Consider the following 16167-nt stretch of genomic DNA (forward strand, 5'->3'; position numbering starts at 1 on the left):
TGTAAACCCATCCAACCAGAAAGTTGGTGAGGTGTCCCATGTTTCTTGGAGGGCAATTACGTGGTTACTGGCTATGAAGTCTATCCATGTGGGATCTAGTCTTTTAGCTCTAGTGCCCGCCACGTTCCAGCTAAGGAACCGACATGGAGTGAGTTCCACCTCCCCTAATAAAGCTAAAGGCGGTGTCTGGGTATATGTTAGTTGTTTGTTAACTGCAAGCATAGGATCCTCCACCCTAACTATTTGGGGTTGCAGAGCCGAGTGTCTTTGCCCCTCTGATGTTTCTGCTTGGGCGCCCTTTTCTGTAATCCCCTTAGAGGCCTTATCTGTTTGTCAATCCACCCCCTCTAGGCCATTTAGACAGTTAAACCGATTGTAAATTGGGAGAAATGGTGCCAGTCTACCCAAAAGTGGCCAGGGATGAGAAGCCTGGCGATGCCCACTTCTTCCGACTCTCTCCCATCTATCATGATTTGGGGGTGGGTGGTGTGGGCCTGGGGAAATGGGGAAGAAGAAAGACACGCGGAGGGTATGGATAGTAGATTCCCTTGATATATTTTCCCCTTGACATATATGCGACACCGTACCCTTGTCCCTGAAACTCACCAAAACACAGTCCCCAGTGATGGATTTCTGAGTTCTCCCCACCCATGGGACTCTTCTTACCATTATAATCTCATTGTTAAGGTGTCTCGGGAGGGGTCTATTTCTATTTAACCACTTAATAACCCTAGTTTTTAGGGCACAAAAATCCTCTACTTCTCCTTCATCAAGTGGCGGGACCCCTGCCATAACTACTGTAAGGTCGTTAGTCTCGGGGGGTAGGTTAGGGCGACGGGGTCTTGCAGGGGGCTTTTTTTGGTGGTCCGGAATGTTATTGTCTATCGTATGTGCCTGAGGTACTAATGCAAGGGGGGGGTTAGACGTGTTAGCATGAGTTAAGTTGGTAGCTACAGAATTTGGTTGTAGGGGTTTTTGGAGGGCTACCCCATTTACAGCCTGAGGTGGAATTGGCGCTGGGTTGGCTACCCTATGTTTTGACCCTTGCGAGGCTACAGGGGTGATGGTGGGTGCTGGATCGCTTTCCTGTCGACCTCTGCGGGTTTTCAGACTTCCCAATGTGGCCTCCAATATGGTTAGTCTGATCTCGATCTTTTTTACGCTTTCGCTGATCGGGAGTAACAGTGATCTTAAGAGAAATTCCAAATTTCCCAGCGGCACAACAGAGAGGGGGACATTAACACTACTAATTCCTACATCTTTGCTCAAGGCAGGAACTATAACTTCCTGCACATTAGATTTAGAGTGTGACTCTGCCAGTGGTTTTACAGTGGGTACAGGATGTTTTAGGGATTTACCAAAGTCTAAGTGTAGATTTTTGGGTTTACCACCACCCTGCGCTCCCTTTGCCCTTCTCCTGCGTTTTTTTGGGGGGGGTCCCGGGATTACTTGTGTAGTGACTACTTTCAAATTAGGATGCCTATCTTTATGGGCTACGGGCGGTTGTGAGGTTAAAACAATAGTCCCCCTAATGGGGCTGGAGCTAATAGGTAGTGCTGTGTTCGTAATTTCAGCTGGGGAGGTGTTCATACCCTCCCTTAACAGGAGTGGAACATCCTCAATTCGAGTTAACTCCTCCCTTGATGTAATAGATTGTTCTCCCATGGGGGTGTTTTTCAGGTTGTCCACTGATCGTCTCCGTTCCGCCCTTAACCTTGACAAATTTCCCTCTTTGTCCGCCTCCCCCACAGCCCGTGCAAAATACTTTTCAAGAGTCCCGCTTTTCACTCCACCCGGCTTCTGAGGGATACTCTCCCTTGTCGGTGAGGGCATAATTAAGCTCCGGGAGGGTCAGTCAGTTATGCCTCCCAGGCGGGTGCAACAAAATAATAAATCCTGAAAATACCTGCACAATATGAAAAACCAAGAAAGTGGGCCCAGCCCGGCCTACTCCGGCCGGTGACGGCCTTGGACGGTCCCGCCCTTGTCCCGGGCTTCTCCCGGGCGCTTCCCGCGCGCTCCCGCGCAGCGGGGGTCCGGCACTCCTTTTAACACTGCAGCTATGTGATAGGCGGGGGGGCGTGGCCAGCGGGGAGAGCAGCCCAGGTGTTGCTAGTTGGGCGCGCAGGGGCTCCTGGTCGCTGGAGTCCCCTGCTTAGCTCGCAGCCCCGCTGGTTCTCTTGCCTACCCCCGCAGTCCTCCTCACTGGCTCCTCGAGGTGATCCCACGGCAAACGACGCGCTGCGGGACCCGCGAAGCGGGTCCGGCGAGTCGAAGGGTCAACAGTAGGTCCGCTGGGCAGCCGATGCAGCACGCTCCTCCCTCAGCAGCAAGGTACGGTAGAAAAGTGTCCCGCAGACAAAGGGACAGCAGCAGCTTTTTAGTCCGTTGGCGGGGGGGCGTGGCCAGCGGGGAGAGCAGCCCAGGTGTTGCTAGTTGGGCGCGCAGGGGCTCCTGGTCGCTGGAGTCCCCTGCTTAGCTCGCAGCCCCGCTGGTTCTCTTGCCTACCCCCGCAGTCCTCCTCACTGGCTCCTCGAGGTGATCCCACGGCAAACGACGCGCTGCGGGACCCGCGAAGCGGGTCCGGCGAGTCGAAGGGTCAACAGTAGGTCCGCTGGGCAGCCGATGCAGCACGCTCCTCCCTCAGCAGCAAGGTACGGTAGAAAAGTGTCTGCTCCTATGCACTGTGGCTCCACTGCTCCTATGCACTGCGGCTCCACTGTTCCTATGCACTGCGGCTCCACTGCTCCTATGCACTGCGGCTCCACTGCTCCTATGCACTACGTCTCCACTGCTCCTATGCACTGCGGCTCCACTGTTCCTATGCACTGCAGCCTCACTGCTCCTCTGCACTGTGGCTCCCCTGCTCCTATGCACTGCGTCTAAACTGCTCCTATGCACTGCAGCTTCACTGCTCCTATGGACTGCGGCCCAACTGCTCCTATGCACTGTGGCTCCACTGCTCCTATGCACTGCAGCTTCACTGCTCCTATTCACTGCGGCTCCACTGCTCCTATTCACTGCGGCTCCACTGCTCCTATGCACTGCAGCTTCACTGCTCCTCTGCACTGCGGCTCCCCTGCTCCTATTCACTTGGGCTCCACTGCTCCTATGCACTGCGGCTCCACTGTTCCTATGCACTGCAGCTTCACTGCGGCTCCACTGCTCCTATTCACTGTGGCTCCACTGCTCCTATGCACTGCAGCTTCACTGCTCCTATGCACTGCAGCTTCACTGCTCCTATGCACTGTGGCTCAACTGGCCCTGTGCACTGAGTCTCCACTGCTCCTATGCACTGCGGCTCCACTGCTCCTATGCACTGCATCTTCACTGCTCCTATGCACTGCAGCTTCACTGCTCCTATGCACTGCGGCTCAACTGGTCCTGTGCACTGCGGCTCCACTGCTCCTATGCACTGGGTCTCCACTGCTCCTATGCACTGCGTCTCCACTGCTCCTATGCACTGGGTCTCCACTGCTCCTATGCACTGCGGCTCTACTGCTCCTATGCACTACGTCTCCACTGCTCCTATGCACTGCGGCTCCACTGTTCCTATGCACTGCAGCTTCACTGCTCCTATGCACTGGGTCTCCACTGCTCCTATGCACTGCGGCTCCACTGCTCCTATGCACTGGGTCTCCACTGCTCCTATGCACTGCGGCTCTACTGCTCCTATGCACTACGTCTCCACTGCTCCTATGCACTGTGGCTCCACTTTTCCTGTGCACTGCAGCTTCACTGCTCCTCTGCACTGCGGCTCCACTGCTCCTATTCACTGCGGCTCCACTGCTCCTATGCACTGCAACTTCACTGCTCCTATGCACTGCGGCTCAACTGGTCCCGTGCACTGAGGCTCCACTGCTCCTATGCACTGCAGCTCCACTGCTCCTATGCACTGCGGCTCAACTGGTCCCGTGCACTGAGGCTCCACTGCTCCTATGCACTGCAGCTTCACTGCTCCTATGCACTGCGGCTCAACTGGTCCCGTGCACTGAGGCTCCACTGCTCCTATTCACTGCAGCTCCACTGCTCCTATGCACTGTTGCTCCACTGCTCCTATGCACTGCGGCTCCACTGCTACTATGCACTGCGGCTCCACTGCTCCTGTGCACTGCGGCTCCACTGCTCCTATGCACTGCGGCTCCACTGCTCCTATGCACTGCGGCTCCACTGCTCCTATGCACTGCAGCTTCACTGCGGCTCCACTGCTCCTATTCACTGCGGCTCCACTGCTCCTGTGCACTGCGGCTCCACTGCTCCTATGCACTGCGGCTCCACTGCTCCTATGCACTGCGGCTCCACTGCTCCTATGCACTGCGGCTCCACTGCTCCTATGCACTGCGGCTCCACTGCTCCTATGCACTGCGGCTCCACTGCTCCTATGCACTGCGAACCACTGCTCCTATGCACTGTGGCTCCACTGCTCCTATGCACTGCGGCTCCACTGTTCCTATGCACTGCGGCTCCACTGCTCCTATGCACTGCGGCTCCACTGCTCCTATGCACTACGTCTCCACTGCTCCTATGCACTGCGGCTCCACTGTTCCTATGCACTGCAGCCTCACTGCTCCTCTGCACTGTGGCTCCCCTGCTCCTATGCACTGCGTCTAAACTGCTCCTATGCACTGCAGCTTCACTGCTCCTATGGACTGCGGCCCAACTGCTCCTATGCACTGTGGCTCCACTGCTCCTATGCACTGCAGCTTCACTGCTCCTATTCACTGCGGCTCCACTGCTCCTATTCACTGCGGCTCCACTGCTCCTATGCACTGCAGCTTCACTGCTCCTCTGCACTGCGGCTCCCCTGCTCCTATTCACTGGGGCTCCACTGCTCCTATGCACTGCGGCTCCACTGTTCCTATGCACTGCAGCTTCACTGCGGCTCCACTGCTCCTATTCACTGTGGCTCCACTGCTCCTATGCACTGCAGCTTCACTGCTCCTATGCACTGCAGCTTCACTGCTCCTATGCACTGTGGCTCAACTGGCCCTGTGCACTGAGTCTCCACTGCTCCTATGCACTGCGGCTCCACTGCTCCTATGCACTGCATCTTCACTGCTCCTATGCACTGCAGCTTCACTGCTCCTATGCACTGCGGCTCAACTGGTCCTGTGCACTGCGGCTCCACTGCTCCTATGCACTGGGTCTCCACTGCTCCTATGCACTGCGTCTCCACTGCTCCTATGCACTGGGTCTCCACTGCTCCTATGCACTGCGGCTCTACTGCTCCTATGCACTACGTCTCCACTGCTCCTATGCACTGCGGCTCCACTGTTCCTATGCACTGCAGCTTCACTGCTCCTATGCACTGGGTCTCCACTGCTCCTATGCACTGCGGCTCCACTGCTCCTATGCACTGGGTCTCCACTGCTCCTATGCACTGCCGCTCTACTGCTCCTATGCACTACGTCTCCACTGCTCCTATGCACTGTGGCTCCACTTTTCCTGTGCACTGCAGCTTCACTGCTCCTCTGCACTGCGGCTCCACTGCTCCTATTCACTGCGGCTCCACTGCTCCTATGCACTGCAACTTCACTGCTCCTATGCACTGCGGCTCAACTGGTCCCGTGCACTGAGGCTCCACTGCTCCTATGCACTGCAGCTCCACTGCTCCTATGCACTGCGGCTCAACTGGTCCCGTGCACTGAGGCTCCACTGCTCCTATGCACTGCAGCTTCACTGCTCCTATGCACTGCGGCTCAACTGGTCCCGTGCACTGAGGCTCCACTGCTCCTATTCACTGCAGCTCCACTGCTCCTATGCACTGTTGCTCCACTGCTCCTATGCACTGCGGCTCCACTGCTACTATGCACTGCGGCTCCACTGCTCCTGTGCACTGCGGCTCCACTGCTCCTATGCACTGCGGCTCCACTGCTCCTATGCACTGCGGCTCCACTGCTCCTATGCACTGCGGCTCCACTGCTCCTATGCACTGCGGCTCCACTGCTCCTATGCACTGCGGCTCCACTGCTCCTATGCACTGTGGCTCCACTGCTCCTATGCTCTGCGGCTCCACGGAATAGGGAGGCGGACTGTCTGGGTTCTGCCGGAGAGGAAGGAGGTGGTCCATTCCAGGGCCTTGTCTCGGATCCCTGCGTCATGGAGGCGTGCGCATAGAGTGCAGTGGCAGACAGTGTCGAAGGCGGCGGAGAGGTCCAGCAGGATGAGGGCTGCGGTCGTACCGTTGTCCAGCAGGGTCCTGATGTCTTCGGTGCGGCGATGAGGGCAGTCTCGGTGCTGTGGTTGCTGCGGAACCCTGACTGGGATGGGTCCAGGATAGTGTTTTCTTGGAGGTATCGGGTTAGCTGTCTGTTGACGGTCTTCTCAATGACCTTGGCTGGGAATGGAAGCAGGGAGGTGGGCAGGAAGTTCTTGCGGTCTCTTGGGTCCACCTTGGGTTTTTTGATTAGGGCGTTGATCTCGGCGTGTTTCCAGCTCTCTGGGAAGGTCGAGGTCTCGAAGGAGAGATTTAGGACATTGCGCAGGTGGGGTGCGATGGAGCTGCTGGCTTTGTTGAAGACGTGGTGCGGCAAAGGTTCTGACGGGGAGCCGGAGTGGATTGTGCTCATGGTCTTGATGTTGTCATCGATGTTCACGTTGGTCCACGCTGGCAAGGGGTTGTGGTCTATGGTGTACGGCGAGTCTGGTGTGTCGGTGTCTGTTGGGGCTGTCCTGGGTGTTGAAACTGTCGGCGATCTTGCGGTGGAAGAAGGTGGCGAGGGAATCGCCCAGGCTTGCAACGGCGGGATGTATTTGGTGTTGCAGCTGGGGTTGGAGAGTTCCTTCACGATGTTGAAGAGCTCCTTGCTGTTGTGTGCGTTATTGTCGAGGTGGTCTTTGAAGGAGATCCTCTTGGCGGATCTGATGAAGTGATGGGGGTTGTGGATGGCGTTTTTGAGGGCTGCGTGGCTGCCAGGTGTCTTTTCACTATGCCATTTATTCTCTAGTTTCCGGCAGGTATGCTTGGATGCTAGGATTTCCGGGGTGAACCAGCTGGCTCTCTTGCTGGTGTCTCTGTAGATGTTTTTTTTTCAGTGGGGTGAGGGGGGTGTTGCAGTCGTCTATCCATCCTCTGAGGTTGTGGACAGCGTCGTCGGTGTTGGAGAGTTCAGTGGGTGGGCTGAGAGCGAGGTTTGCCTGTAGTTGGTCTTCGGTGACTTTATTCCAGCAGCGGCGTGGGATCTGTTGGGTGCGGTGGTGTGTGATGGGTTTCCGGAAGGTGAAATGGATGCAGCAGTCATCGGTCCAGAGGAGCTCGGTGGTGTGGCTGAAGGAGATGTGGGAGCTTGAGAAGAATACGGGGTCTAGTGTGTGGCCAGCGGAAAGGGTCAGTGTTGTGATGAGCTGTCTCAGTCCGATGTTGGCGAGGTTGGCAATCAGGGTGGTGGATGTGCTGTCGTTGCTGTTCTCCAGGTGAAAGTTCAGGTATCCGAGGAAGATATAGTCGGTGGAGCTCAGGGCGTGCGAGCTGATGAAGTTGGCGATGGGATTGGGGTCCGAAGGTCTGTAGGCAAGGGTGCCTCTAAGGGTGGTGTTGGGGTCAGTGTGGATCTGGAAGTGCATGCGTTCGATGGTGCAGAGAGTGTCGTTGCTGCTGCGAGAACCTTATGGAGTTCTTGTGGATGATGGCGATTCCTCCTCCTACTCCGTTGGTGCGGTCTCTGTGAGTGATCTTATAGCCGTTTGGGATGGCGAGGGCGATGTCGGGTGCGGAGGAGTCGTTCAACCATGTCTCTGTCAGGAAGGCGATGTCCGGTGATGATGTGTCGAGCAGGTCCCAGAGCTCGACGGCGTGTTTGCGTGCGGAGCGGGTGTTCAGTAAGCTGCATCGGAGGTGGTTGAGGTCCTTCTTGGCGGGTGCTTTGGTGGCTCTGAGGCTGGTGTAGCTGCAGTTCCGGCAGGTGAAGGGACCATGAGTGCGTTTCGGGGCAGCCTTAAAGCAGGTTTGGGTCCGTCCGGGGTTGAGAGCCTGGAGTGTGCTGGCATTGTAGCGGCGGTCGTCATGGCGGGTGAGGGGGGCACGAGGACCAGGGGTTCTGGTGCTGGGCGTGGTCCAGGCGGGGACGGGCGCAGACGGACTTGCCTTAGGTGCGCCTTTGGCATGCCACCGGTGCGCCCGCTGAGTATGTCTGCTGCGCGGCAGCGCAGCGGCCGCCATATATGGGGAGGTGGGAGGCTGGGGCAGCGAATGGTCAGTGAGGGGGGTGGGGCCACAGGGGATGCAGCAGCGGGAACCGGTGGCAGCCGAGCACAGAATCAGGGGAGCAGAGGCAAAAGGTCACAGAATCAGGTGCACACGAGGGGTACAGAAGGCAAAAAGGTTGCAGAAACGGGGGCATAGAAGGCAAAACTGGCGTAAAATCAGGGGCACACGAGGGGAACAGAGGGAAAAAGGTCCCAGAATCAGGGGCACACGAGGGGTACAGAAGGCAAAAAAAGGGCAATCAAGCAGAGGAAGACGGGCAAAGAAGACCGGGGGCAGCGAGGGGGACATCCGATAAGGGCACAGAGACAGCTGGCAGAGGGGCGAACTTACCAGCAACAGCGGTTGGCAGGACAGCACAGGTGGAGCTGTGTGGTCGGGGAGCGACCTACCTGGCAAGGTCAAGGGTCTCCTCCGGGGTGACTGCAGTGAACCTCCCATGGGCCCACCTCAGATCTTGCGGTGCACCGGTTAAGAAGTACCTGTGAGGCATGAGAGAATCGCTAAGCCCCCAATCTTTTTGCCTTTTTTCCCCCTTGCACTATGTAGCACATTAGTTGTGACCATACCTTAAACAAGCATCTACCAAGCACTGCCCTTCCGATGAACGAGCCTTCTGAACTCACTTAACTGGAGGTGGGAATCTTGCTACGGTCCAGCGGATGTTAAGACGCGTAAAAAAAGAGTTCCTGACTTCTCTTTATAACTGGGCTACAATTCAGTATTGTAAGGAGTCGATTTCTGTAGCAATATTAAAATTCTTGGGGACATCCGCCTATTTATAGTGCAGACACTTGAGGGGTATCCAGAAAATAGCCGGGGTCTGACAGAGCCCTAGCAGAGGAGATTAGATGTTGCCCTTAAAATATTGCCCTTTAGTGGAATTGTTCAGGAGGGCTCCTGATCTCAGAGCATTTAAATATATGCATATATCATTTGTGAACAAGAATGCCTTGAAGTTGGAGTTGTTTTACCTTTAATCTTTTTCTTCTGGTTCAGAGATCATGGTTCAGCCGGTAGCTGGAGTCTGCAGCGGATCGATGGGGAAGCTGGAGCAGTGTCAGGAGAGGAGCCGACCACAGGAAACAGGTGAGTGGTAAGCAGGGAGACCAAGCAACGCTAATGGGCTAAGGCAGACTTTTATAACACTGCAGGCCACCTACAGGGCACTTCAAGGGGGAAGAACACTGGAAGATGCTAGAAGCGGAGTCAGTTGATTTGAATTAGCAGGAAGGCATCTGCTGGGGTCATGGAACGTACGACACTGCTCCAGGCTAATTTCTTCGATTGATGCTAACTGGCCGGACCTTGTACCAAAGCCCACTCTGTTGTGTCGATTGTCCCTGAGATCCTCAGGTGCTACCGAAGAGAATGCCCCCAGCATAGTGTGTCCCTTACAAAGTGCCAGCCGTCCTCAGAATGTCCCTGGATTTTGGCAATAGTGACAGTAATCCTAGAGCGCCCCCCAGCGCAATGCGTGGTAATGGTTTGCGTTGTAAAAGTTGCGTTGTAAAGGCACTGCGTGGTAAAAGTTGCGTTGTAAAGGTTGTTTACCGTATTTCTACATCAAAGACTGTTGAAGTCACTGCCCCACCCAGTGTTTGTGTCTGCATATAATATTTCAGAAAAGGGGGGTGGTGATGGACAGAGCATCTGAGTTAAACAGAACACTCATACCCAGTCAAAAGATCAGGGCTTGATCCATCACCGTTTTTTAGCTCACTGCCCCATCCCAGTTCAGAACCTGGCTACATGCAAATTAGTTTGCCCTGGCCCAGTGCATCATGGGAACAGGGCAGACCAAACTACCAAGCCAATTCTTTAATGGAAAGGAAACAAGCTTCCGGGGACCGGTTTCTGGCATTGCAGCCGTCTTCGGCCCGGCTTGCTTGAATCCTGATGGAGCAGTGAGCAAGGGACTCACATCTGAGCATACCCTTCCACACTTGTGGTGGCCAAAACGGTTCATAAAGGGGGTGGTGATGGACAGAGCATCTGAATTAAGCAGAACACTCCTACCCAGTCAAAAGATCAGGGCTTGATCCATCACTGTTTTTTATCTCACTGCACCATCCATCTGGCTGTAATGCCAGAAACCGGTCCCCGGAAGCTTGTTTCCTTTCCAGTAAAGAATTGGCTTGGTAGTTTGGTCTGCCCTGTTCCCATGATGCACTGGGCCAGGGTCAGATTAATTTGCATGTAGCCAGGTTCTGAACTGGGATGGTGCAATGAGCTAAAAAACGGTGATGGCTCATTCTGCTGATGCTGAATGTTTGTTTTATTTCAGCATGGTTGTCTCAACAGGTGGCTCCTCAGCCAGGGTCAGACACAGCCTCAGGATCTTGTGCTGGGTTAGAGGCATCACCAGAGAATCCACCACTGAAAAATGAGTTGTTTTGGAAGCCGTGTGTAAGGAGCTGGTTCAGTATAAACTATACCAAAGTAGGGTATGGTGTGCACACAGTCTGGTGGAACCCCAAACCTACAGCCGAGGCTAAAGTAGATAACACCTCACTCTCTTTTGTGGTCGAGCAGTCAGACTTATCAGGAGGGCAGTGTTACGCATTTGTTGTACGCACTCAGGCAAGAAATGATGTCACACAATCAAAGACTGAATCCAGACCAATTGTTTGTATAAAAAGGTATTTTGTTGTTTTATTTCAAGAACCAAGATTTACTTAGTGGTAGGTAAGTTATGCTTTCATACAATGTTACTTTTCGAAATACAGTGATCACTGGGTTTGTAGGAACAGTCAGATTACGTTTGCAGGTGAGAAATTTGTAAACTGTTCAAAAGCACTTGGAATTATTTTCAGATGACTTGGTCGTTACTTTTCTAGTTTGGCATGAAACAAACTACTGACACAGTTTAAGCAACACAGGACGTCAATAAATAAGTTATTTCTGTGAACGACACTAAGTTACTTTTGTTGCATCACAAAAAAGAGTTCAAGACATGATGCTTTAGAGAAAAACGGTATACAGCCTTTACAACGAAACTTTTACAACGAACTACCATTACAACGCAACTTTTACAACGCAAACTATTACAACGCATAGCGCTGGGGGGCGCTCTAGGATAGGGAATAGGTTTAATGTAGTATCCAACACGGGGACTGGAGTTGGAATAGTAAATTAAACTATTCACTATCCAGCTCCTAAAAGCACTATGCGTTGTAATGGTATGCATTGTAAAACTTGCGATGTAAAGGTAGGCGTTGTAAAAGTATGCGTTGTAACGTCATACATCCGAGAAAAACCCACCGTACAATCCTATGGAGAAAAATAAAGTGTTAAGTTTACAGGTAAGTAAATGGTTTTGTGTAAGGCATTTTGGGGGGTAGAGGTTGACACTCTAGGGGCAACACCAGCAGCACTAGAGCGCCTGGATGCAGGGTGCCAATGATAGCCAATTGAGCTAAGGGTCTCCTCGGTTAGGGGCTGCTCACGGGCAGGCCACTCCTTCTCAGTAGCCAAGCTCCTGGGGTTCAGGTCAGGGCAAAGCGGGTCCCAGGGTGGCACCAAGTCCACCCCACCAGCGACGCAGGGGCAGCCGGGTGCAGGGTGCCCAAGAGGTCTCGGAAGCCCAGGGCTTTTCATTGGAGGATGTCGGTCGCGAAAAAGACTGCAGGATGGAGCCAGAAGATTGTGCGAAGGAAACGAATGACTGGAGGATGAAATTGAAGAGTTGCTGGACACCAGGACACGGTTGGCCAGGCCCCTCAGGACTCGGGAGCGGCGGGTGCAGGGGTGTCCTTTCGTAATGGGTTCTTCTCACTGATTCTGGTCGCGGTTTGGGGGACCTTTCAGGATGAGGCTGCAGGCACCAAGGAGAAGGTTGACGGAGGTTGACGGAGGTCGTCCAATGCTGGATCACAGGTAAGGATCGTTGGGGGACCTCTTTTGGGATGTTGGACTACATGAACTTGAGCTGCGGGCGTCGGGTGCAGAGTGGAGAGGATCTGCTGATCCGGCTGGATCTGGAGTCCTGCCTTGGGTTGGTGTTGGATAAATCTGGTCTGGTCTGGTGGAATATATTCAATAGGTGAGGAATCTGCAGGTAAAAGTACCCATCAGAAGAAACTTAAGGCCACCTGCTCCTGGAGCTTGGAGCTTGGAGCACCAGTGTCTGAATGCTTCCCAACACCAGTGTGTCCTTGGAGGAAGCGGAGAGCGCCAGAAGGAGCTAGGTCAAGTGGAGGATCCTGGCGAGTGGATCTCTACAATGAGGTATGAGTAGACGGCTGCTGCAGCGATCTGGTGGTTGCCTGTGTACAGAGGGATGTATGATGGTACAACGCGTACCGTTACAACGCGTACCTTTACGATGCAGGTTTAACAACGCAAGTCGTTACAACGACTTGCGTTGGGGTCACTGGATAGTGAATAGTTTAATTTACTATTCCAACTCCAGTCCCCGTGGATAGTAGGGAAGGTGTTGGATAGTAAATTAAACTATCCCCTATCCTAGAGCGCCCTCCAGTGAAAGTCGTTGTAACGACTTTCGTTGTAAATCCTGCGTTGAAACGGTACCGCGTTGTAACGGTTCCGTTGTAAAGGATATTTCCCGTACAAAGGAGAGTCAGCGACCCAGTTTGCAAGATGGGCTGACATGAAATATACTGCAATGCTGATTGGGCTGTGCCCGTGTGCAGAGGAATGTCAGCAACTCGGTATGCCAGGTGGGGGGAAAAACCTTTACTACGCGGTCAAAACACCGCAATACATTCACAACGCAGCTTTTACAACGCAAGTCGTTACCACGACTTGCACTGGAGGGCGCTCTAGACTACGGAATAGTGTGATTTACTATTCCAACACCTTCCCTACTGTACGTAGGCTGGAGTTGGAATAGTAAATCATACTATTCATAAGTCCAGTACCCTACAGCGCAAGTCGTGGTAACGACTTACGTTGTAAAAGCTGCGCTGTGATGTACCGCGATCATTTTGATCGCGTGGTAACGTCATACATCCCCAGGTGGGGCTGCTGTGAAGTAAACTGTCGTAACAATCTGGCTGTAGCCCATGTGCAGGGAAAAGTTGGTGACCCCTTATGTCAGGTGGGCCGCCGTGAAGTGTATTGCCGTGACGATGGGGCCATAGCCTCTGTGAGGAGGAAAGTCGACGACTGCCTGACCCACGCTACCATTGAGAGTCAAGTATTGAAGGGGTACTTGGCACAGTTGTTTATGATACATAGTAGGTCGGAACCTGGAGCATAAGCAGTAAAAGGCATCCTACACGAGGGGCCTAGTTGCTCCTGTTTGCCCTGTGGCTCTGTACAGAGTTCTGGTAAGGTTTCACTTGCCTTGGTGAAACTCAGAAAGCCCCAGTTTACTCTGTTATGCTAATCTCATCATAAGGCATAACAGCTTTTTGTCTTCTACATTTCGCAGCTGCCAAAGAATATGTGAGGCCAACGCAGAGAAGAAACCTGGTTGACGAGTCTGTTCCATCCGAGGAGGGCTCCTGGACTGTTCCACTGGTGCGACTTGGTGAGTGAACGTCTTTGTGCACGGTTTCCTGTGAATTTATACTATAACTGCAAACAGAATGACTGCCTTATAGATTAGACCTTTGGCACCAGTCTTCATTGAGATCCAGTCCCTTCTTGGCACCAGTCTTCATTGAGACCAGTCCCTCCTTGGCACCAGTCTTCATTGCGACCCAGTCCCTTCTTGGCACCAGTCTTCATTGAGATCCAGTCCCTTCTTGGCACCAGTCTTCATTGAGACCAGTCCCTCCTTGGCACCAGTCTTCATTGCGACCCAGTCCCTTCTTGGCACCAGTCTTCATTGAGCCCCAGTCCCTTCTTGGCACCAGTCTTCATTGCGACCCAGTCCCTTCTTGGCACCAGTCTTCATTGAGCCCCAGTCCCTTCTTGGCACCAGTCTTCATTGAGACCCAGTCCCTTCTTGGCACCAGTCTTCATTGAGCCCCAGTCCCTTCTTGGCACCAGTCTTTATTGAGACCAGTCCCTCCTTGGCACCAGTCTTCATTGCGACCCAGTCCCTTCTTGGCACCAGTCTTCATTCAGACCCAGTCCCTTCTTGGCACCAGTCTTCATTGAGACCCAGTCCCTTCTTGGCACCAGTCTTCATTGAGCCCCAGTCCCTTCTTGGCACCAGTCTTCATTCAGACCCGGTCCCTTCTCGGCACCAGTCTTCATTCAGACCCAGTCCCTTCTTGGCACCAGTCTTCATTCAGACCCAGTCCCTTCTTGGCACCAGTCTTCATTGAGACCAGTCCCTTCTTGGCACCAGTCTTCATTGAGACCCAGTCCCTTATTGGCACCAGTCTTCATTGAGACCCAGTCCCTTCTTGGCACCAGTCTTCATTGAGCCCCAGTCCCTTCTTGGCACCAGTCTTCATTGAGCCCCAGTCCCTTCTTGGCACGAGTCTACATTGAGACCCAGTCCCTTCTTGGCGCCAGTCTTCATTGAGACCCAGACCTTTCTTGGCACCAGTCTTCATTGAGATCCAGTCCCTTCTTGGCACCAGTCTTCATTGAGACCCAGTCCCTTCTTGGCACCAGTCTTCATTGAGATCCAGTCCCTTCTTGGCACCAGTCTTCATTCAGACCCAGTCCCTTCTTGGCACCAGTCTTCCTTCAGACCCAGTCCCTTCTTGGCACCAGTCTTCATTCAGACCCAGTCCTTTCTTGGCACCAGTCTTCATTGAGACCCAGTCCCTTCTTGGCACCAGTCTTCATTGAGATCCAGTCCCTTCTTGGCACCAGTCTTCATTGAGACCCAGTCCCTTCTTGGCACCAGTCTTCATTGAGACCCAGTCCCTTCTTGGCACCAGTCTTCATTGAGACCCAGTCCCTTCTTGGCACCAGTCTTCATTGAGACCCAGTCCCTTCTTGGCACCAGTCTTCATTGAGCCCCAGTCCCTTCTTGGCACCAGTCTTCATTGAGACCCAGTCCCTTCTTGGCACCAGTCTTCATTGAGCCCCAGTCCCTTCTTGGCACCAGTCTTCATTCAGACCCAGTCCCTTCTTGGCACCAATCTTCATTGAGCCCCAGTCCCTTCTTGGCACCAGTCTTCATTGAGATCCAGTCCCTTCTTGGCACCAGTCTTCATTGAGACCCAGTCCCTTCTTGGCACCAGTCTTCATTCAGACCCAGTCCCTTCTTGGCACCAGTCTTCATTGAGACCCAGTCCCTTCTTGGCACCAGTCTTCATTCAGACCCAGTCCCTTCTTGGCACCAGTCTTCATTGAGACCCAGTCCCTTCTTGGCACCAGTCTTCATTGAGACCCAGTCCCTTCTTGGCACCAGTCTTCATTCAGACCCAGTCCCTTCTTGGCACCAGTCTTCATTCAGACCCAGTCCCTTCTTGGCACCAGTCTTCATTGAGCCCCAGTCCCTTCTTGGCACCAGTCTTCATTGAGACCCAGTCCCTTCTTGCACCAGTCTTCATTGAGACCCAGTCCCTTCTTGGCACCAGTCTTCATTCATACCCCGTCCCTTCTTGGCACCAGTCTTCATTGAGACCCAGTCCCTTCTTGGCACCAGTCTTCATTGAGCCCCAGTCCTTTCTTGGCACCAGTCTTCATTGAGACCCAGTCCCTTCTTGCACCAGTCTTCATTGAGACCCAGTCCCTTCTTGACACCAGTCTTCATTCAGACCCGGTCCCTTCTTGGCACCAGTATTCATTGAGACCCAGTCCCTTCTTGGCACCAGTCTTCATTGAGACCCAGTCCCTTCTTGGCGCCAGTCTTCATTGAGACCCAGTCCCTTCTTGGCCCCAGTCTTCATTGAGACCCAGTCCCTTCTTGGCACCAGTCTTCATTGACACCCAGTCCCTTCTTGCACCAGTCTTCATTGAGACCCAGTCCCTTCTTGACACCAGTCTTCATTCAGACCCGGTCCCTTCTTGGCACCAGTCTTCATTGAGACCCAGTCCCTTCTTGGCACCAGTCTTCATTAAGACCCAGTCCCTTCTTGGCGCCAGTC

General features: G+C 53.6%; 1 protein-coding gene across 1 annotated transcript in view; it reads left to right on the top strand.

Annotated features, from left to right (window-relative positions):
- LOC144817659 (uncharacterized) overlaps positions 1-16167 on the top strand; it is a 139278-nt gene that overhangs the window by 16339 nt on the left and 106772 nt on the right. The window contains exons 2-3 of the mRNA XM_078674387.1: positions 9203-9292; positions 13602-13700. Of these exons, the coding sequence (XP_078530513.1) occupies positions 9203-9292; positions 13602-13700 (189 nt within the window). The remainder of the gene's footprint in view (positions 1-9202; positions 9293-13601; positions 13701-16167) is intronic.

The sequence above is a fragment of the Lissotriton helveticus genome, chromosome 2_1 (assembly GCF_964261635.1).
Source record: "Lissotriton helveticus chromosome 2_1, aLisHel1.1, whole genome shotgun sequence".
In the NCBI taxonomy this organism is placed as follows: domain Eukaryota; kingdom Metazoa; phylum Chordata; class Amphibia; order Caudata; family Salamandridae; genus Lissotriton; species Lissotriton helveticus.